The 24,349-nt window shown below is 37.5% G+C and overlaps 1 protein-coding gene across 1 annotated transcript in view; it reads right to left on the bottom strand.

The window, feature by feature from the left end:
* The window catches only part of ADGRG7 (adhesion G protein-coupled receptor G7), a 75,378-nt gene that overhangs the window by 43,647 nt on the left and 7,382 nt on the right, over positions 1-24,349 (bottom strand). The window contains exons 2-3 of the mRNA XM_045785350.2: positions 3,017-3,130; positions 1,316-1,420 (exon numbers count right to left, since the gene is read on the bottom strand). Of these exons, the coding sequence (XP_045641306.2) occupies positions 1,316-1,420; positions 3,017-3,130 (219 nt within the window). The remainder of the gene's footprint in view (positions 1-1,315; positions 1,421-3,016; positions 3,131-24,349) is intronic.

Below are 24,349 nucleotides of genomic sequence, written 5' to 3' on the forward strand. Positions count from 1 at the left end.
GTAGTAAGTACCAATAATATGAAACCTCCCTTTTACCTTCTGAGCTTTTAATCAAGAAGCTAGAAGGACCTAAGAATAGGATCATGAATATTTGAGTAGGCACGGTACATGTGGGCAGAGGCAATTTTAATTCTGCAAATGGAATACTGGTCTACATGATCTCTTAGTAAGTAAGGTAAAGAAACACACAGGAAAGACCAGTACCTGTAAGTACTACAGTGTTTCAAAAAGCCCTTGACATACATGAAAATAAATATAGAACTAAAATGTGAAATTCTCCCCAGGATTATTACTGACAGAAGTTCTATCAAACATTTTCATAAATGATCTAGAATTGGCCGTGTTATTGAGATATTCAGTTCTGCAGGAAATGATGATATCGTGCAGGAAGGTATGAGAAATATGAGGACTGGGCAAATGAAAGTCAATGCAAACAAAGTTCAGATAAAACATTAAGGGAAAATCATACAGCATAATGGGCTCTAAGCTGTCAGGAAAGGAATCTATGAATTTTTAAGGGATGCTCTCAGAAGGTATTACCCAATACAGCATTGAAATAAGTCACCAAAATCATGGATATCATCAGGAAGCATATTAGAAGTTAAAAATGTTATTTGCTCCTTTATTCTTGGAATGTGTCTATGCAAGCAAGGTTGTCATGCTTCAAGGGAGGTATGATGAAGCTGGAGAATGTTCCAAGATGCATAACTAAAATGACCAAGGAGATGAAGACCTACCAGCTGTGGACAGACTTAACTGAGCATCTCTGCCCAGAAAGACGATGTTTGAAAGCAGATATGGTACAAATCTATAGCTAATGTTTTAAATTCAGACAAATTATATAACTCAATGAGCAGATATTAATATGTTCAAATTCCAGGACATAGATGAAACTGGGAAAATAAACCAATGGAAGAAGGATTAAAAGGAATTTTTCTTTCTTTTTTATAGTAATATTTTTTATTATATTATGTTAGTCACCATACAGTACATCCCTGGTTTCTGATGTAAAGTTCCATGATTCATCACTTGCGTATAACACCCAGTGCACCATGCAATACGTGCCCTCCTTACTACCCATCACCAGCCTATCCCATTATAAAAGGAATTTATAACTGATCCATATTACAGTTTTTAGGAGAATTAGAATTCTGTGAGGTTGTATCCTAAACTTTGAACATGGGCATCATGAAAGACAGCCAAAACCTTCCCTGATGCCTCTTTCAGGGACTTAATACTAGTTGGAGGGATGATAGGTATGACCCACCATAGTTATTCATATGCTTAAACAGGTGATGTTTGGAAAAACACATACCATTTAAAGTGTCCTTATCACATCTTTGCTGGGAAGATCCATATTTTCCTGCTGGAATTCTATCAAAAGTAAAACTCTCATAGGTACTTTTTTCACAGAAGTTAGCTATAATGAAAAGAAAAATTTTTCATCATAAATTATAATTTTCTTTTGAAATTTCAAACTCAAAGTTCAAAACCTATTCAGTATACTTCGAATGCTAATAGAAAATTTTAGGACCCACTGACCCACCAGGAACTTCATACTTTTTTATCTGGTTGAGTTAATACCATTAGAAAAACTAGTATGTTAGACAATGGGTTCTAGTTAAAATGTGCACAGTATATAACCTGGTAGAGGTAGGACATGAGCACTAACACACCAGAAAGGATATTGAAATCAGATTAGATGGAATCTTGAAAATTAAAGATATAGAACCCATAGTAACAAAGGGCATCATCAGGATGTGGGTCAAAGCAAAAAGACCTAAGTCATGGAGCATGTAAGATATACTGGCTTGCAGGAGTGTAGGAAATTATAGGAGTGCCTTTCTAAGACTCTGGATCCTAAGCAGGCAACATAAAGTGTACAGCGTATTGGGAAGCACACTGCAGATGAAGATGCAGCTTTGAAACATTATTTACAATATCCAAGACATGAAAGCAACCTAAGTGTCCACTATATATATATATATATATATATATATATATATATATATATATATATATATATATATTACTCAGCCATAAAAAAGAATGAGACCTTGCCATTTGCAACAGCATGGATAGACTTAGAGGGTATTATGCTAGGTGAAATAAGTCAAACAGAAAAAGAAAAATACCATATTATTTCACTTATATGTGGAATCTAAAAAACAAAACAAATGAATAAACAAACAAAAAACAGAAAAGTTTCATAAATACAGAGTACAGATTGGTGGTTGCCACAGGGAAGAGTGTGGGGGAATTGGTGAAATGAGTGAAGGGCAGTGGGAGGTACAGGCTTCTGGTTATGGAATGAATATGTCATGGGAATGGAAGGTACAGCCCAGGGAATGGAGTTAATGGTACTGTAATAGTCTTGTATAGTGACAGATGGTAGCTACACTTGTGGTGGGCACAGCATAATGGATAGAGTTGTTGAATCACTATGTTGTACACCTGAAACTAATAGAACATTGTGTGTCAACTATACTTCAATTTAAAAAAGAAGTGGCTTTGAACATTGATTCTGAGAGAGCACAGCCTGAAGTCAAACCACCAATTTAAAAACATCTCATCAAGAGAAAGGATGAAAAGACAAAAACTTCATTTAAATATATACTTGGATAGGAAGGTGTACCTTGATTTCAGAAAAGTTAAATATGTTGGAATTGTGATATTTGAAATGGGGTGATACAGCATATCACCAACTGAAAGGACCTGAGGAAACTATACCACCCATTGGCCTGAAGTAGACACTGCAACCAGAAGGAAAAGCATCTGTCAGTTTACAGAGAAGCTTGATACTTGGGAAACATACTAGGTATTTTGAACATATAATTCAATACCCCAAAAAGAATACTCCACTTTTACTTTTAAGCTAACAAACACATCTTAAAGCCACCCTCATTATACCTGTTGTTACTAAATCATTAACAGAAACTTCAAAAAGCTTTGCTGCTGTCCTTATTAACACAAGTCACCTAAGCCTCAAACCCTAGTACCATCCCAAATAACTTACCGATTGTACATCTCCATCCTTTCCATAAGTCTGGACAAATGCATCTGCCATTTTCCCAGGTTCCACCATTCCTGCAGAACTCTACAGGGATGCTTGGTGAGGAGGTTGATAGTTCTATAAATAAATAAATAAATAAATAAATAAATAAATAAATGTACACGAACTGGCTGATCAGTTTCTCCTTTGGGGTCTGTGGCCTTTAATTTCTATATGTAGAACAATTACTTTGAGTACCACTGGAGAAATATTTTTTGTAATATAATCATCAACAAAAATATACATTGAGAATCTACACAGGATATACAATGCTTCTGAGAGGTTATGAAGACCAAAAAACTACATTTGAAAGACACAATACCTTGATCAAGGAGATTAGAATCTACTGGGGAAAACAGGAGATTATATAGAAGAGATAGATGGATAGATAGATAGACTGGCCAACTAAGTCAACATGCAGATTTGTGCTATGAGAACACAGAAGAGAGGTATTGAGGACAGAGGTAATTTATCCAGCAAGGACTTTCCAGAAGAGGTGGTATTTGAATCAGATTTTAAGACTAAATCTAGAAAAGCCAAATAAAAAAAGGATGGCCCCAAATAAGCAGGATACAAAGTACAAAACCACAAAAATATGGAAAGTTCTGATGTGTCCAAGGAACATAGCAAAGTTGCACAAATCAGAACATTGGGTCTACATGGAGCACAGGACACTGGATTGTGAGTGGGTTTGTAGACCAAGCTAAGGAGATTTAATTCTGCAAGAGTGTAGAGAGATATTAAAATAAGGTAGTAACATACTAAGGTATGTGTTTTACCTCAAATGATATGGGAAGTGACTGAGGCTAGGAGGCAAGGAAGGCCAATTAAATGGGGTTCAAATCTAGAGCAGTAGCTCTAAGGAAATTAGGTGTCAGTAGATTCAGGAAGCATGCCTGAGACAGGATTGTAAGGATCTAGTGACTAGTCGTTTTGAGCTGGGCACACTCGGGTCTCTGCATTGAAGATAGGGTGGATGGTGAACAAATTAAGCTTAAGAATACAGAAGGTAGAGTTCCAGCTGCAATAATGATAGAGTAGATTGTATAATTTAAGCCTCCCTCAGAAAACACTTTTAAATTCTGGAAAAAGTTAAAAAGAAGAAGAAGAAAATGAAGAAAGGAAACTACTTGTGGACATTGGACAGCAATGTAAAGCAGACAGAAACTGAAGGCTATTGCAAGTTTACGCAGTATCTAAGGGCACTACCCAGTCTATATGGCAGGAGTGACTGACACTCCAGCAGAAAGCCATAGTCTTAATGGATTAAGGTATGAAGTAACTTGTTCGGAGCTGCCGCAACAGGTGGAAATTGAAGGGAGATATCCAAGAGGAGATGCCATATAGAAAGGTGGCTCAAAGTCTATGTGTAAATTCCCTCAAATCTAGGGAGAAAAATAAGATAGAAAAAAAAAATAGAGTTTGAGGGACATGGGAGACATTAGAGAGCAGTCTAATATGTATGCAATTGGAGTCCCAGAAAGAGAGAAGGAATAGGACATATAATATATCAGAAAAAGATATGGTCAAAATTTCTCAAATCTGCCTGTGAACTTTAACCTATAGATCCAAGAAGTTCAATAAAATCCAAGCAAAATAAATACAAGGAAAATCACACCTAGACATGTCATGGTCAAACTGCTGAATCTCAAAGATAAGGAAAAAATCTTGAAAGCAACCAACTACTAGCCCAGACACCTTAACTGGTGAATTAGGGAAGAAATAACTCAGCCTCATACAAATTCTTTCAGAAAATAGAGAAAGAGAAGCTTCTTATATATTTCACAAGACCAGGATAACCCTGATACCAAAATCTGACAAAAACATTACAAAAATGGAAGAGTACAGACCAATAAACCTCAATTACAAAAATGTAAAAATTCTTTAGAAGTAGCAAACCAAATCCAGCAATATATAGAACTGATAATATATCATGGCCAGGTGAGAGTTACACCAGGAGTGCAAAGTTGGTTTAACAATAGAAAATCGATTAACTTAATTCACCATATGATTATTTCAACAAGTGCAGGGGCCAAAAAGCCTCTGATATATTTTTAACTCTCAGCAAAAATAAATAAATAAATAAATAAATAAATAAATAAATAAATAAATAAAAGGAAACTTCCTCAAGCTAATAAAAGTCTTCTATGAAGAACCTACCAATAACATCATACTTAATAGTGTACTATTGAATGCTTTCCCCCCTAAGATTGACAGAAAAAAATTTAATCTAATGGCTGTAACCACTTTTATTCAACATTGCACTGAAGAGGCTAGCCAGTGCTAAAGGTAAAACAAAACAAAAGCATAAAGTTAAGAAAGGAAGAAATAGAACGTTCATTTTTTGTTGCAGATAATGCTGTGAAAATCTTAATGTCTCAAAAAAAGTGAATTTAGCAAGACTGCACGATACAAAATACATACACAAAATGAAATTCATTTCCACATATTAGCAGCAAATCATTTGAAAATCATTTCCATTAAATCAACAAAAAATCATACAATTTTTGGAAATAAATTCCACAAAATATGTATAAGAGCTCATTATTAAAAGAAAATTTTAAAGACGTAAATAAGGGGAGATATATACCATGTATGTATGGAAGGCTCAAAGTTGTTAAGGTAGCTCTTTTCCCCAAATTGGTACAGCCAAAATCCTAGAACAAAAGACTTTTTTTTTTTTTAGAAATTGACAAACTGGCTTAAAATTTTAATGGAAAAAATAAAAGACCTAGAAAAGCCAAAACAAAGTTTTAAAAGAACAGACTTGGCTAATTCATATTACTAATGTTATGACTTACTATACAGCCATAGGCAGCCAGGACAGTTTGACATCAGCATAAAGACACACAAATACATCAATGAAGTAGAATAAAGAGTTTAGAAATACAGTTGACCCTTCAATTGTTGTTGTGAAGATTCATTTACACACAAATTTTTGTCAATAAATACAGTATATACAGCAAATGTGTTTTCTTTTCCTGATGATTTTCTTTTTTTTTTTCCATTTATTCATATTGTAGTTTTTCATTATTGTTGTTTTGGTGGGTTTTTTAAAGTTTTTATTTAAACTCCAGTTATTTAACATAAAATACAAAATTAGTCTCAGGTACATAATATATTGATTTCAACACTTCCATACAACATCCAGTGCTCACCACAAGTGCCCTCCTTAATCTGCATTTAGAATTTCACTCATATGTGGAATTTAAGAAACAAGACAAACAAGGGGCTCCTGGGTGGCCCAGTCAGTTAAGCGTCTGCCTTCAGCTCAGGTCATGATCCCAGGATCCTGGGATCAAACCCCACATCAGGCCACCTGCTCAGCAGGGAGTCTGCTTGTCTTTCTCTGATGCTCCCCCTGCTTGTGCTCTCTTGCTCTTTCCAAATAAATAAATAAAATCTTAAAAAAAAGAAGAAAGAAAAGAAAAGAAATGAGGAAAAGGGGAAAAAAAGAGAAAGCGGCAAATCAAGAAACAGACTTAACTATAGAGAACAAACTGATCTTTTCCTAATGATTTTCTTTACATTTTCTTTTCTCTAGCTCACTTTATGGTAAGAATACAGTATATAATACACATAACATATAAAATACGTGTTAACCTTTACATTTATTATTAGTAAAGTTTCTGGCCTGCAGTAAGCTATTAGTAGTTAAGTTTGGGGGAGTCAAAATTATACACAGAGTTTTAACAGTACAATGGGTTGGCACTTCCCACCCTCATGTGGTTCAAGGCTTAACTGTAGATAGAACATATCTAGTCAGTTGATTTTTAAAAATGCCAAGGCAGGGGCGCCTGGGTGGCTCAGTCAGGTAAGTGTCTGCCTTCGGCTCAGGTCATGATCTCAAAGGTCCTGGGACCAAGCCCCGCATTGGGCTCTCTGCTCAGCTACAAGCCTGCTTCTGCCTTTCCCTCTGCCTGCCACTCTGCCTGCTTGTGCTCTCACTCCTCTCTCTCTCTCTCTCTCTCTCTCTCTCTCTCTCTCGCTTTCTGTCAAATAAATAAATAAATAAATAAAACTTTAAAAAACAAACAAAAACGCCAAGGCAATTCAATTGGAAAAGAAAGCTAAAGATATACCTACTATGACACAGAAATTCTACTTCTAAACAAATATGCAAAATAAATGGAAATACATGTCCACAAAGGGATTTATACAAGAATGAAGGTGCTAGAAACATTGCTATTGTATGCCACTTGGATCCTTCCCTTCATGTTTGAAGCACTCATTCCTCCAGCTTTTGTGAATGTTGACAACTGAGAACACTTAGCTGACTCCTTTTCTAGAATTGCTCTCAACTAAAGAGAATCAGTTCATCCAAGATCCTCGTGACATGTACCATGGCTGGTCAAAGCCAGGGAATAAAGCCTCATCCCCCAGACTCAAGACCTCAGAGAGTATATTTTCCAAAGACAGCTATACTACACATCCCATCTGTCTTACTCTTTTTTAAAATAGGATGATGATACTTCTCCACTGAAAGATGGAGTTTATGTTCCGTCTTCTTGAATTGAGTAGACTTTTGTATCTGCCTTGACTAATAGTGTGGCAGAAATTATGTGACTCCCAGGCTAGATCACAGAAGATGATTTGTCTTCTACCTAACTCTCTCTCACTCAGGATATATGCCTTGGGAGACCAGAACCTACAGGTAACACGTAAGAAACCTGGCTACTCTGAAGCCTCTATGCTCGAGACAGCAAGGGGAGAAACTACACAGAGAAACTACACAAGGGGTGAAACTACACTAAGGAGTTTCACCTATTCCAAGTTTTTGAGTCTCCCTTGTCCAGGCACCACACATGACTGAAGAAAGTTTCAAGATGACCCCAGCTCCAGCTACCATCTGAAGGGAACTTTATGAGAGATCCTAATCCAGAACCACCCAGGCATGGTGCTTCCAAATTCTGGGCCCAGAAAAACCGTGAAAGATAATAAACACTTTAAGTCACTAAGTTTGGGGATGACTTCTTCTGCAGCAATAGATAACTAATACAGACATCAACTCTGGAGGGCTATACCAACTTCACCTGTCTTGCAGTTCAATTTCTCCTTCTACCCAGTCCTGACTCCATAACCACCCCCACCACCCTACAAGTATTGATCCTAAGAGCACTTGTTGAAACTTTCATGCAGATAAATCTTCAATTCAGAATTTGTCCTCCAGGGAACCCAATCCTGGCAGTTTTACTCATGTTAGCAAAAAAGGGGGGGACATGGGTGGCTCAGTTGGTTATGTGTCCAACTCTTGATTTTGGCTCAGGTTATGATCTCAGGGTCATGGGATTGAGCCCAGCATTGGGCTCTGCACTCAGCAGGGAGTATGCTTCTCTCCCTCCCTCTGTCTCCGTCTCCCTCTGACACTCCTCCCCCCACATTCTCTCTCTAAAAATCAATAAATAAATCTTTAAAAAAATAGTCCATCAACTGCATAAGCAAATTGTGTGTATTCATATAGTGGATTATTGGTTATTTAGCAATAAAAAGAAACACAACAACATAAATAAATCTGGAAAACACTACATTAACAAAAGTATTCAGACATACAAGAGTAAATACTATATAACTTTTTTAATATAAGGTTCAAGAATAGCAAAACTAATCTATGGTGATAAAATCAGAACAGTGTTTGCCCAAGGGGGAGGGAGTAGGGGTGAGGAGATTGACTGACAAAGAACACTTGCAGCTACAGAAAACAGTGAATACACCCTAACTTTTAGCCAAATAAACGTAAAACCTCACTCTAACGGCCTGTAACTCAATTCCTTTTACCTAATACCTCATGTCTGACTTTCAACCAAAAAAGTACAAAGCATACTAAAAGGCAAAAACACAGCCTAAAGAGACAAACCAAGCATCAGAACAGATTTATATATGCAGATATTTTGGAATTATCAGGCCAGGAATTTGAAATAATGAGGGTTAATATGCTAAGAGCTATAATGAAAAAAGTAGACAACATGCAAAAACAAGTAAATAATATAAGAAAAGAGATGGGAACTCTAAGAAAGAATCAAAAGAAATGCTAGAAACCAAAACCACTGTAACGGAAGTGAAGAATGTGTTTGACAGGTTTATCAGTAGAGCGGACAGGTCCAAGAAAAGGATCACTGAGCTTGAAAAAATGTCAGTAGAAACTTTCTAAACTAAAAGACAAAATCAGAGAGGGAGACAAACCATAAGAGACTCTTAATCACAGGAAACAAACTGAGGATTCCTGGAGGGGAGGGGAGTAGGGCGATGGGGTAACTGGGTGATGGACATTAAGGAGGGCACACGATGTAATGAGCACTGATGAATCACTGAACTCTACATCTGAAACTAATAATACATTATGTTAGTTAATTGAATTTAAATAAATTTTTAAAAAACAAGGAGAAAAAAGAATGAAAAATATAACAGAATATCTAAGAACTATGGGACAAAAGTATAACATACATATAATGGGAATACCAGAAGGACTGGAAAGGGAAGAAGGAATAGTAGAAATATTTGAAGTTTTTTTTTTGGTTAGGTTTTTTTTTTTAAAGATTTTACTTATTTATTTGAGAGAGAGAGTACGTGCATGTGAGCAAGAGACCACAAGCAGGGGGAGCAGCAGAGGGAGAGGGAGAAGCAGACTCCCCACTGAGCAGGGAGCCCAATGTGGGGCTTAATTCAGGACCCTGAGATCATGATCTGAGCCAAAGGCAGCCGCTTACCTGATTGAGCCACCCAGGTGCCCCAAAATATTTGAAGATTTAATGTCTGAAAATATTCCAAAATCAATTGCAGATACCAAATCACAGATCTAGGAATCTCAGAGAACACCAATCAGGATGGTTGGTCAAAACCAAACCAAACCAAACAAAAACTACACTTAGGCACATTCTATTCAAACTTCAGAAAATCAAAGACAAAGAGAAAATTTCAAAAGAAGCCAGAAGGGTGATGGGGGAGAAATCTTATCTGTAGAGAAACAAGTATAAGAATTACATTGGAATTCTCCTCAGAAGCCATGCAAGCTATAAAAGAATACAGTGAAATATTTCATGTTGAAAGAAAAAACGACCAATAAAGAATTCTGTATCCAAGGAATTATCCTTTAAAAGTAAATGAGAAATAAAGACACTCACAAAACAAAAACAAAAAATGAGGGAGTTTGCAAGAAATTTTAAAAATTCTTCAAAGAGAAGGAAATGATATAGGCCAGAAACTAGAATCTACATAAGAAAAGAAGAGTATCAGAGAAGGAATAAATGAAAGTAAAATAAAATATTTTTCATTCTTAATTGACTTAACAGATAAGTTTATTCAAAATAATAACAGCAATGACATATGAGGTGATTATAGCTTATGGAAAAATGAAATAAATGACAAAAAAAATGTTTTAAGGGAAGAGAAGGAGGAATTGGGAATACTACCTAATGAGGTTCTGGCATATTCATCAGGCCATATATTGTTACTAAAAAGTAGACTTCAATAGTTAGGGCTTTTTAAAAGATTTATTTATTTATTTATTTATTGAGAGAGAGAGAACACAAAATTGAGTGGAGGAACAGAGGGAGAGAGAGAATCTCAAACAGACTCCATGCTGAGTGTGGGGCCAGTGCGGGGCTCTATCTTACCACCCTGAGATCATAACCTGAACTGAAATCAAGAGTTGGATGCTTAACCAACTGAGCCATCCAGGCACCCCAGACTTAGATTAGTTGTAAATGTATATTGAAAACTCTAGGTTAACCACCAAAATGTTTTTTTAAGTATAAATGATATGCTAAGAGAGGAGAGAAAACAGAATCATATAAAATGCTCAGTTGAAACCAGATAAGGCAGAAACAGACAATATCAATGGAAGAAACAAAGAAAAGAACAATAAAAACACTTACAAATATTATAAGACAGATATTATAAGATTGGGGGGAAAAAAAAAAGCAAGACCCGGGGTGCCTGGGTGGCTCAGTCGTTAAGCGTCTGCCTTCAGCTCAGGGCGTGATCCCGGAGTCCTGGGATCGAGCCCCACATCAGGCTCCTCCACTGGGAGCCTGCTTCTTCCTCTCCCATTCCCCCAGCCTGTGTTCCCTCTCTTGCTGGCTGTCTCTCTCTGTGTCAAATAAATAAATAAAATCTTAAAAAAAAAAAAAACAAGACCCAACTATATGTTGTCTCTAAGAAACCCACTTTAAATCAAAGGACACAGATAATTTAAAAGTAAAGTGATGGAGAAAGATACACATGGCAATACTAATTAAGGGAAAGTTAGAGAAGCTATATTAACTTCACACAAAGCAGATTTCAGAGCAAGGAAAGTCATTAGGGATACAGGATGTTTCATAATGGTAAATGGACCAATTCTCCAAGACCTAACAATCTTTGATATGTGTGTACCTAACAATATAGTGTCAAAATAAGTGAAGCAAAAACTGATAGAACTACAAGAAAAATAGATAAATCTGCTCTTGGAGCAGATGGTTGGAGACTTAAACATCCCTTATTAGTAACTGACAGATGCAGCAAACAGAAAATCAGTAAAGATAAAGTTAAAGTGAAAACACCATCAACTAACTAGATCTATTTGACAATAATTTATAGTATACTTCATCCAGTGTTGTCAGAATACACATTCTCCTCAAGCACCCATGGAGTATTCATTCATGGGCCATAAAATACATGTAAACAAATTTAAAAGAATAGAAATCATTCAAAGTATGTTTTCAAACCAAGGTGGAATTAAACTAGAAATCAATAACAGAAAGACAGCTGGAAAATCCCCAAAATATTTGGAGATTAAACAACACACTTCTAAATGGCAAATGGGTTAAAGAAGTCTCAAGAGAGTGTTTTGAATATTTTAAACTAAATGAAAATCAAAGTGAGATGCACCAAAAGCAATGCTTAGAGAGGAATTTACAGCATTGAATGTATTAAAAAAAGAAGAAAAATCTAGGATTAATCATCTAAATTTCAACCTTGGGAAATTAGAAAGAAGAACAAATAAGTTTAAAGGAAGAAGAAAACAAATAATAAAAAATCCAAGCACAAATCAATGAAGTTGAAAATAGGAAATTAATAGAGAAAACCAAAAGATCATTAGTTGAAAGGATCATTAAAATTGATAAATCTCTATCCAGTCTAACCATGAAAAAAGAGAAGGCACGAATTACTAATATCAGATATGAAAAAGGGTCATCACTACTAATACCATGTACGTTAAAAGAAAAATAAAGGAATATTATGAATAGCTCTATGCCCACAGATTTGATAATGTAGATGAAACAGACCGGTTCCTTGAAGGACAGGCTCTACTGAACTCACACAAAGAGAAGAAAATCCTTGGAATAGGCCTATATTGATAAAGAAACTGAATCAATAATTAATAACCTTCCAAAACAAAAGGCACCAGGCCCCAGATGGATATACTGATGAATCCTACCAAACGTTTAAGGAAAAAATGATATCGATGTTTAACACTCTCTTCCAGAAAATAGAAGCAGAAGGAACACTTCCTAACTCATTCTATGAGGCCAGCATGACTCTAATACCAAAATCATACAAAGACATTACAAGAAAGAAAAATTACATATCAATATCTCTCATGAATATAAAGGCAAAATTCCTCAACAAAATATTAGCAAATCAAACCTAATAATGTATAGAAAGAATTATGCACCATGATAAATTGGGATTTATTCCAGGTATGCAAGGCTAGTTCAATATTCAAGAGTCAGTTAATGTAACCATGAGAGATTCTTCATGATAGAGAACAAACTGAGGGCTGATGAAGGGAGGTGGGTGGGAATGGGTTTGATGGGTGATGTGTATTAAAGAGAGGACTTGTGATGAGCACTGGGTGTGGTATGTAAATGATGAATCACTGAATTCTACTCCTGAAACCAATATTGCACTGTATATTAACTAACTAGAATTTAAATAAAAATTTTTAAATCAATTAATGTAAGTCATCATATCAACAGGCTAAAAAAATCACATGATCACATCAATAGATACAGAAAAAGCATTCAACAGAATCCAATTTCCATTCATGTTAAAAATTCTCAGCAAACTGGAAATATAGGGGAATTGCACCAACTTGATACAGAACAACTACAAAAAACATAAACCCAATCTCATACTTAATGGTGAGAAATTACATGCTTTCCCCTAAGATGAGAACATGGCAAATATTTCCCTTCTCACCAGTACTACTCAACAATATACTGGAAGTCATAACTAATGTAGTAAGACAAGAAAAGGAAATAGAAGGTATTTCAGATTGGGAGAAAGAAATAGAAGTCTTTATTCAGAGATAACATGATTATCTATGTAAGAAATCCCAAAGATTCACCAAAAAACTTCTGGAACTAATAAACAATTATAGCAAGATTTTGAGATACAAGGTTAATATGCAAAAAGTAAATTGGATGTGGATTTGAAAGCACAACACTGTTTACATTAGCACCAAAAAAATATGAATATAAATCTAACAAAATATGTACAGAATCTATATGAGGAAAACTACAAATGGCTAATAAAAGAAATCAAAGACTTTTTAAAGAAGTAGAGAGATATTCCATGCTCACGGATAGGAAGACTTACCATTGCTTAGATCATCAGTTTTTCACAGCTTGATTTATAGATTTAATGCAATTCCAATCAAAATCCCAGCGAATTATTTTGTGGATATAAAAAAAAACCACAAAGTTTATATGAAAACGTAAAAGTTCTAGAACAGCCAATTAAAGAAGAACAAAGTTGAAGCATAGAATATGTGACTTCAAGACATTCTGAAACCTACAGTAATCAAGACGTTGTATTGGCAAAGAAGAGACAAGTAGATCATTAGAACATAATAGCGAGCCCATAAACGGACCGACACACATACAGTCAACTGACCTTTGACAAAGGAGTAAGGGAAACTCAATGGAGAAAGGATAGTCCTTTTAATAAATGTTGCTGGAAAAACTAGACACATGCGAAAAAATAAATCCAGACTCAGACTTACAGCTTTCACAAAAAAAATAACTAAAGATATATCATAAATCTAAACGTAAAATGCAAAACTATAAAACTTCCAGGAGATAATACAGGAGAAAAATCTAAGTGACCTTCAGTTTACCGACAACTTTTTAGATATAACATGAAAAGTACAATCCATGAAGGAAGAAGGATAAATACAATAGATAAGTGGAACTTCCTTAAAATTAAAAAGTTCTGCTCTGCAAAAGACGTTAAGAGAAGAAAAACAAGATACAGAATGGGAAAAAAATACTTCTAAATCACATATCTGATAAAAGACCGATATCCAAGATACACAAAGAACTCTTAAAATTCAACAATAAGAAAGCAAACAACTCAATTAAAAGTGGGGGAAAGATCTGAACAGACATCTCACCAAAGAAGATCTACGGATGGCAAATAGGCATTTAAAAATATGCTCAAGATCACGTCATTAGGGAAGTACAAATTAAAGCAATGAGATAACACTACACACCTATTGGAACAGCTAAATTCCAAAACACTGTCAACACCAAATGCCAGCCGGGATGTGGAGCAACAGGAGCTCTGGGTCATTGCTGGTGGGAATGCAACATGGTACAGCCAGCTTGGAAGACAGTTTAGCAGTTTCTTATAAAGCTACACATAGTTCAACCACATAATCCAGCAACCGTGCTTCTAGGTATTTACTCAAATAAGTGAACACTTTATTTTTTACAGTGGTTTTTTTTTTTTTTTTGAGAGAGAGAGAGAGAGAGAGAAAGTAAGACAGAGAAAGAAGGAGCATGAGCTGGGGGGAGGGGCAGAGGGAGAAGCAGACTCCTCGCTGAGCAGGGAGCCCAACTTGGGACTTGATCCCAGGACCCTGAGATCATGACCTGAGCTGAAGGCAGATGCTTAACCAACTGAGCCACCCAGGCGCCCCCAAAATATAGACTTTCTTATTAAAGATTTTTATTTATTTATTTGAGAGAGCGAGCAACAGAGAGAGAGTGTGCACAAGTGGGGAGGAGGGGGAGAGGGAGAGGGAGAAGCAGACTCCCCACTGAGCAGGGATTCCCCATACGGGACTCTATCCCGGACCCTGGGATCATGATGTGAGTGGAAGGCAGATGCTTAACAGACTGAGCCACCCAGGCGTCCCCAAATAAGTGAACACTTACGCCCACACAAAAAGCTGCACATAAATGTTTACAGCAACTGAATACATAATCACCGAAAACTGGAAGCAAACCAGATGTCCTTCAATAGGTAAATGGATTTTTTCAAAAGATGGTATATCCACACAATGGAATATTATTTAACCATAAAAAGAAATGAGCTATGAAGCCCCTAAAGATATGGAGGAAGCTTAAATACATTTAACTAAGTGAAAGAAGCTTTCAGAAGGCTGAAAAGGCTACATAGTGTATAATTCCAAATATGACATTCTGGAAAAGGCAGAACTATAGACAGTAAAAAGATCAGGGGTTTGGGAAAGGGAGGAAGGAATGGATAGGTGAAGCAGAGGGGATTTTTAGGGCAGTGAACTATTCTGTATGATACTGTCACAGTGGATACATGCCATTATGTATTTGTCAAAACCCCCAAAACTGTACAACACAGGAATGAACTGTGATGTAAAATGCATTTTAATTAACAATGTATTGATATTGACTCATTAATTATAACAAAACCAACCCACTAGTGCAAGATATTAATGATAAAGGAAGATATGGAAGGCAATGGGCAATGAGAGAGGGAATAAATGGGAACTCTATACTTTCTGCTTAATTTTACTGTAGCCTGACCCTTCTCTAAAAATTAGGTTTATTAGTATAAAAAATAAGATACAGATCCAGACCTCACCAAAGAGCTTAAGACCTACTGCGAGAGATTTAATTGTAATTGTTATGTGACAAACTTCTCCGTGTAATCAAGGGAATACCTAAGTCTTTTTAAATTGTAGATTGCTTCATATACACAACGTGGAGAGTATAAAAACATCCCCCACTATCCCAAAGCCAGTTTTAAAAGATAGTAACTTTCTCTCAGATTTGTTTCCGATTTGTTTTAAAATACGTAATAAAACTTTACAGAAATAGTTGAAACTCTTTGTACTCCTTTCTATCAACATTCCTTTCCCTCCATACCCAGCGGTAGCACTATATTGAAATTGTCATTTATCTTTTCCATATTTTATAGTATTATATCTAAGGCAATTAATACATAGCATTTGCATGCAATTTTTGTTTTGTTCTGTTTTGTTTTTTATGATTAACTTAAATATTTTAATTGTTACTATTTTTTTAAAATATTTTTTTATTATATTATGTTAGTCACCATACAGTACATCCCTGGTTTTTGATGTAAAGTTCGATGATTCATTAGTTGCGTATAACACCCAGTGCACCATGCAATACGTGCCCTCCTTACTACCCATCACCGGTCTATCCCATTCCCCCACCCCCCTCCCCTCTGAAGCCATCAGTTTATTTCTTATAGTCCATAATCTCTCATGCTTCATTCCCCCTTCTGATTACCCCCCCTTTCTTTATCCCTTTCTTCTCCTACCGATCTTCCTGGGTTCTTATGTTCCATAGATGAGAGAAACCATATGATAATTGTCTTTCTCTGTTTGACTTATTTCACTTAGCATTACCTCCTCCAGTGCCGTCCATGTTGCAGCAAATGTTGAGAAATTGTTCTTTTTGATAGCTGAATAATATTCCATTGTATATATGGACCACATCTTCTTAATCCAATCATCTGTTGAAGGGCATCTCGGCTCCTTCCACGATTTAGCTATTGTGGACAGAGCTGCTATGAACATTGGGGTGCATATGGCCCTTCTCTTCACTACGTCTGTATCTTTGGGGTAAATACCCAGTAGTGCAATGGCTGGATCATAGGGTAGCTCAATTTTTAACTTTTTTTTTTTAAAGATTTTATTTATTTATTCGACAGAGATAGAGACAGCCAGGGAGAGAGAGAACACAAGCAGGGGGAGTGGGAGAGGAAGAAGCAGGCTCATAGTGGAAGAGCCTGATGTGGGGCTCGATCCCATAACGCCAGGATCACGCCCTGAGCCGAAGGCAGACGCTTAACCACTGTGCCACCCAGGCGCCCCTCAATTTTTAACTTTTTAAGGGACCTCCACACTGTTTTCCAGAGTGGCTGTACCAACTTGCATTCCCAACAACAATGTAGGAGGGATCCCCTTTCTCCACATCCTCTCCAACAATTCTTGTTTCTTTCCTTGTCAATTTTTGCCATTCTAACTGGCATAAGGTGGTATCTTAGTGTGGTTTTGATTTGAATTTCCCTGATGGCTAATGATTTTGAACATTTTTCATGTGTCTGTTAGCCATTTGTATGTCTTCATTGGAAAAGTGTCTGTTCATATCTTCTGCCCATTTTATGATTTATTTATTTGTTTCTCACGTATTGAGTTTGAGAAGTTCTTTGTAGATCTTGGATACCAGTCTTTTATCTGTAGTACCATTTGCAAATATATTCTCCCATTCCATGGGCTGCCTCTTAGTTTTATTTACTGTTTCCTTGGCTGTGCAGAAGCTTTTTATCTTGGTGAAGTCCCACAAGTTCATTTTATCTTTTGTTTCTCTTGCCTTTGGAGATGTGTCATGAAAAAGTTTGCTGTGGCTGATGTCGTAGAGGTTGCTGCCTATGCTCTCCTCTAGGATTTTGATGGATTCCTGTCTCACATCAAGGTCTTTCATCCATTTGGAGTTTATCTTTGTGTATGGTGTGAGAGAGTGGTCAAGTTTCATTCTTTTGCATGTAGCTGTCCAATTTTCCCAGCACCATTTATTGAAGAGACTATCTTTTTTCAACCGGATGTTTTTTCCTGCTTTATCAAAGATTAGTTGCCCAAAGAGCCAAGGGTCCATTTCTGGGTTCTCTATTCTGTTCCATTGGTCTATGTGTCTGTTTTTGTGCCAGTACTATGCTGTCTTTGTGATCACAGCTTTGTAGTACAACTCGAAATCCGGCATTGTGATGCCCCCAGCTTTGTTTTTCCTTTTCAACAGTTCCTTGGCGATACGGGGCCTTTTCTGGTTCCATACAAATTGAAGGACTATTTGTTCCAGTTCTTTGAAAAATGTCAAGGGTATTTTGATCGGGATAGCATTGAAAGTGTAGATTGCTCTGGGTAGCATGGACATTTTAACTATGTTAATTCTTCCGATCCACGAGCATGGAATATTCTTTCATCTTTTTGTGTCTTCCTCAATGTCTTTCAAGAGTGATTTATAGTTTCTAGAATATAGGTCCTTTACGTCTCTGGTTAAGTTAATTCCAAGGTAACGTATGGTTTTTGGTGCTATTGTAAATGGGATGGATTCCCTAATTTCTCTTTCTTTAGTCTCATTATTCGTGTATAGAAATGCGACTGATTTCTGAGCATTTATTTTGTATCCCGCCACGTTACTGAATTGCTCTATAACTTCTAATAGTTTGGGGGTGGATTCTTTTGGGTTTTCCATGTAGAGTATCATGTCATCTGTGAAGACAGACAGTTTGACTTCTTCTTTGCCGATTTGGATACCTTTTATCCCTTTTTGTTGTCTGATTGCTGTTGCAAGTACCTCTAGTACTATGTTGAATAATAATGGCAAGAGTGGGCATCCTTGTCATGTTCCTGATCTTAAGGGAAAGGCTTCCAGCTTTTCCCCATTGAGAATGATATTTGCTGTAGGCTTTTCATAGATGGTTTTTATGAGATTGAGGAATGTACCCTCTATCCCTACACTCTGAAGGGTTTTAATCAAGAAAGGATGCTGTATTTTGTCAAATGCTTTTTCTGCATCTGTTGAGAGGATCATATGGTTCTTGACTCTTTTCTTGTTGATATGATGTAGCATACTGACCGATTTGTGAATGTTGAACCACCCTTGTATCCCAGGGATGAATCCCACTTGGTCATGATGGATAATCCTTTTAATGTACTGTTGGATTCTATTAGCCAGGATCTTGTTGAGAATTTTGGTGTCCATATTCACTAGGGAAATCGGTCTGTAATTCTCCTTTTTGATGGGGTCTTTGCCTGGTTTGGGGATCAAAGTAATATTGGCCTCATAGAATGAGTTTGGTAGCTTTCCTTCTGTTTCTATTTTTTGAAATAGCCTTAGGAGAATAGGTATTATTTCTTCTTTGAATGCTTGGTAGAATTGCCTGGGAAAACCATCCGGTCCTGGAGTTTTGTTTTTTGGAAGGTTTTTTATCACTGTTCAATCTCTTCATAATTAATTGGCCTGTTTAAAAAATCAATTTCTTCCTGTTTCAGTCTTGGTAATTTATAGGTTTCCAGGAAGTCCTCCATCTCTTCCAGATTGCTTAATTTATTGGCATAAAGCTGTTGATAAAAGTTTCTAATAATCCTTCCAATTTCATTGGTGTTGGTTGTGACCTCTCCCTTTTCATTCATAATTTTATTAATTTGGGTCCTTTCTCTATTCTTTTGGATAAGTCTTGCCAGTGGTCTGTCAATTTTATTTATTCTTTCAAAGAACCAGCTTCTAGTTCTGTTGATCTGCTCTACTGTACTCCTGGTTTCTAATTCATTGATTTCTGCTCTAATCTTGATCAACTGCTTTCTCGTGTGTGGATTAATTCTGTCCCTCTGTTGCTGTTCCAGCTTCTTGAGGTGATTATAAAAACTGCATTTTAGATTTTTCTATTCTTTTGACTGAGGCTTGGATGGCTATGTATTTCCCTCTTAGGACTGCCTTTGCAGTATCCCATAGGTTTTGGACCGTTGTGTTTTCATTCTCGTTGGTCTCCATAAATTATTTAAATTGATTTTTGATTTCCTGGTTTATCGAATCCTTCTTGAGCAGGATGGTTCTTAGTTTCCAAGTGTTTGAGTTTCTTCCAAATTTTTCCTTGTGGTTGAGTTCCAATTTCAAAGTGTTGTGGTCTGAGAATATGCAGGGAATAATTTCAGTCTTTTCGTATCGGTTGAGACCTGTTTTGTGACCCAGAACATGGTCTATTCTTGAGAATGTTCCATGGGCATTAGAATAGAATGAGTATTCTTTGGTTCTGGGGTGTAGTGTTCTATATATATCTATGAGGTCCAGCTCGTCTAGTATAACATCAAAGCTCTTGTTTCTATGTTGGTTTTCTGCTCCGGTGCTCTGTCTATTGCTGATAGTGGAGTGTTGAGGTCCCCTACTATTAACGTATTTTTATCTATATGTCTCTTTATTCTGGTTAGGAGTTGGCTTGTGTATCTTGCTGCTCCCCTGTTGGGGGCATATATATTTATAATTGTCATATCCACTTGTTGGATACATCCTTTAAGAATAATATAGTGCCCTTCTGTGTCTCTAACTATAGTCTTTAGTTTAAAATCCAATCTGTCTGATATGAGAATTGCTACCCCAACTTTCTTTTGAGGTCCATTGGTGTGAAGGATGGTATTCCATCCCTTTACTTTCAGTCTGAATGCATCTTTAGGTTCAAAATGAGTCTCTTGTAGACAGCAAATGGATGGGTCATGTCTTTTTATCCAATCTGCAACCCTGTGGTGTCTTATGGGAGCATTTAGGCCATTTACATTGAGACTGATTATTGAGAGATATGATTTTAATGATGCCATGTTGCCAGTAAAGTCTTCGTTTCTATAGATTGTGACTTTCTGTTCTGTATCACTCTTGGGGCCTTTTTACTTTTATAGAACCCCCCTTAATATCTCCTGTAGGGCTGGTTTCGTGGTTACGAAATTGGTCAATAACTGGCGATTCTGGGAGGTCTTTATTTCTCCATCAATTCTGAATGACAGCCTTGCTGGATAAAGGATCCTTGGCTGCATGTTTTTCTCTGAAAGAGCTTTAAAAATGCCCCCCCAACCCTTTCTCTCATTCCAGGTCTGTGTAGACAGGTCTGATGTAATTCTGATACCTTTGCCTTGGTACATGAGAAATTTCTTTGCCCTGGCCGCTTTCAATACTGTATCCTTGGATCTAATATTTCCGAATTGCGCTATGACATGACGTGGCGTAGGTTTGTCATGGTTGAGCTTGGGAGGGGTCCTCTCTGCCTCTTGGACACGAAAGCTTGTTTCCTTTGCTAGATTAGGGAAGTTTTCAGCTACAATTTGTTCAAATATCTCTTCTAGACCTCTGTTTTTCTCCACCCCCTCGGGGATGCCGATGATTCTGACATTGGAACGTTTCATTGAGTCAGTAATCTCCCGTAACCTATATCTTGAGATTGGATTTTTTTGAGCCACGTTTCTATTTTAGCTTTCTTTTCTACTAGCCCATCCTCCAATTCGCCAATAAGTTCTTCTGCCTCATTCACCCTGGCCATCAGAGCATCTAGTTTTGACAGCATTTGGCTCATAGAATTTTTAATTTCTGCCAGATTCACTCTCATTTCCACCCTCAGAGATTCTATATTCTCATTAACATTTTCATTAATACTTTTTTCAAGTCTACACATCATCTTGACCATTGTTACTGTGAACTCCATTTCTAACAATTTGGTTATATCCATATCCATCAGTTCTGTGGCAGAGGCCACAGTCCCTGTCTCCTTTCTTTGCTGAAGATTCCTCCTCCTTGTCATTCTGATGAGGAGAGGTTGCAGGGATGCCCAGAGCCCAAATTATTGACCAGGACCCAGGCAGTGTGCACTTGTTTTATAGGGACCTTAGGGATGTGGGCTTCTTGATTTTTCAGCCTGCCTTCTGGGGGAGGGGCCTAATGCGCTGACACTCAGGCAACCCTGTTTGGGTAGAGTCTCCGTGTCCCCTGCGAGGGGGGATGGGGATGGGCATACTGTGAGACGGTATTTCCAGGCTTTTGTTCTCTGGCGGCTTTCCCTGGTGGTTTGCTGTGCCTCTTCTGAGAGTCAGAGCAGCAGTGGCCGAATCCCAGCCTCTGTCTCAGAACAGAGGGATTGCAGTCCGCTCTCCACTGGGCTCTTCTGGCCACTTTATCTCTTTTTCTGTTGGTGCTGCTAAACCCTGCAGCGTCCTGGGTTGTGCACCCCACACCCGGCGTCCCAGCCCTCACTTCCAGGGCTGGTGCATCTCTGTCCTTTGTGTTTCTATCACCGCCAGCCACCAGCCGCCCTCACGCACTCCCGGAGCTCCCGGTCTCGGTCTGGTGGCGCGCGTTCCCCAGCTCATGGTGTCAGTCTGCTCTCAAGCAGGTGCCGGTCCGGGAGTCCACCTGCTCCCCCGTGCAGGTGGCTACCGCTTCCCAGGCCCGAACGCGCTGGCTCCCTCCCCCTTCTGTTTATCTTCCGATATCTGTGCGCGGTTTGACGGCTCCCCGCTTCGTACCTCAATACTCAGCGCTGGAGATGTTCATTTGTAGAGATCCAGATGTATCTTCCTGCATCTCAGGCTGGTTCCGTGGTTGTTCAGGCTGGTCTGGTACCTATCCAGCTCGACTCGGGGGACCGGCTGAAAAAGGGGTCCCCTACTCCCCCGCCATCTTAACTCCTCCAAGAGCTAATTGTTACTATTCTATTTAGGTTTTTTCCTTCCTTTGGGGGTGAATTTGGTCATTTACATTCTTTTAGAAAATTGCCACCTGGCCAAAGTTTTTATATTAGCCAGGATAAGGTTTTCCATAGTATTTGCTTTTGGTTTTATTAGGTTTTTGTAATCACTGCTTTACTTTATATTTTAATAGGTAATACATTCACAGAGTTGGAAAATAAAAATAACATACAAAGGTATATAATCTTGCTCTCATCCCTAAATATACACAAGTAATAATTTCTACTCATTTTTCCCAATCTTTTTTTCAGTACAAACAATATGAATCTGTAGTCTTATTTTCTTCCTCTTTTCTGTAGCTTCTTCTTGCACTTAACAATGCATGTTGAAAATCTTTCCACAACAGTTCATAGAGAACTTCCACCTCTCCTTCTACAGCTATATTATAGTCCATTGTATGGATATACCCTAATTTATTTAATTGACCCCTTATTTGTGGACACTTTTGTTGTTCTCAATTGTTGTTTCAAAATGACCCTGTACAAATTCTACCTTGCAATTGTACAAATTCATCTAGAAAATACATTCCCAGAATTGGAATTCTGAGCCAAAGAGTCCACATTTGTCATTTTGACAGTTATTTCCAGCTTGCCCCAAAGAGGTTGTACTAATCTGAATTTTCACTAACAATACAACTATATGCAGGGTCTGGGACAAAGTACAATGAAGACCTATATACCATTTATATAAAAGTAAATGTAAAACTTACAAATTAGTCTATGCTGCTAAATAAAATCCATGGGTTTGATTCTAATGCCATGATAAACATACGTTCATAAGGACCTGGAAGTCCATGTCTGAATTTAGAAACAGTGGATTCCTTGGGATTTCTACATCAGAATGTGGCAAACAGCCCCAGCTGCAGCTGCCGCCTTTCTCCCCATGCCTGTCTCAGTCCCACTCCCAGGATGCTTTGTGCTCACACCTACAGACACCCTAGCCCACACCATCAAGCTATGAACAGCCACCCCTCAGAGAATGTGCCGTTGCTCCCTGAGAGGCCAACTTGGGGTGGTGGGGGGAGGCACCCACAATCCCTGGAAGCCCAGCAGGGTTCCTGAGGACCCAGAGGCAAGGAGGCAAGCCGGGAAGGGGAGACTCAGGCTCTGGGTTAGCATTCCCACTTGACTTTTGCTTAAATCTTGTCTGTTATCCTACTTGTATTATGACCCCCTTTATTTTTGTATATATTGCTTAATTATGCCTTTTTGTCTTAACAAATCTCACCAGGTATTTATCTATTTAAATTCATCTTTTAAAAAAACTACCTTTTGGTTTCATTGATGTCTGCTTTTGTTTTGTTTTTAATTTCTATTCCATTACTTTGTTCTTTTCATTACTGCCAAACAGCCTTCCCTAGAATTGACTTTCTTTTATATTTTATTTTTTAAATTTCTTTTATCCCCAGGTCCAGCTCCATGACAGATGCATAGACAGTACTCAACAAATGTTTGCTCACTGGCCTCTCTGGAATTTGCGTTTTGGTTGAGGATATCAAGCCCAAGCTGAGTTACCACTCTTCCGTCATAATCACAATTTTAACACCTTTTGCTCCCCATTTCAAGACCCCGTCCCCTTAAATTACCCACAAAATATAACAAAGGGAGTATTGGTATTTTTAAACCTCCATATTTTAAGTAAAGAAAATCAGACCCAGAAAGATTAAGTGCTTTGTTTCTTTCATTTAACTAGTTTTTAAACCTATGGACTCATAAAAATGACATTAGCTATTCATTAGCCCAACATCTCCATTTGACATAAAGAGGACCTTCTATATGAAGAGTAACTTGTTCCAGATCAGT

Source organism: Ursus americanus, chromosome 4 (genome assembly GCF_024610735.1).
Source record: "Ursus americanus isolate L20-20 chromosome 4, mUrsAme1.1.p, whole genome shotgun sequence".
Lineage (NCBI taxonomy): Eukaryota > Metazoa > Chordata > Mammalia > Carnivora > Ursidae > Ursus > Ursus americanus.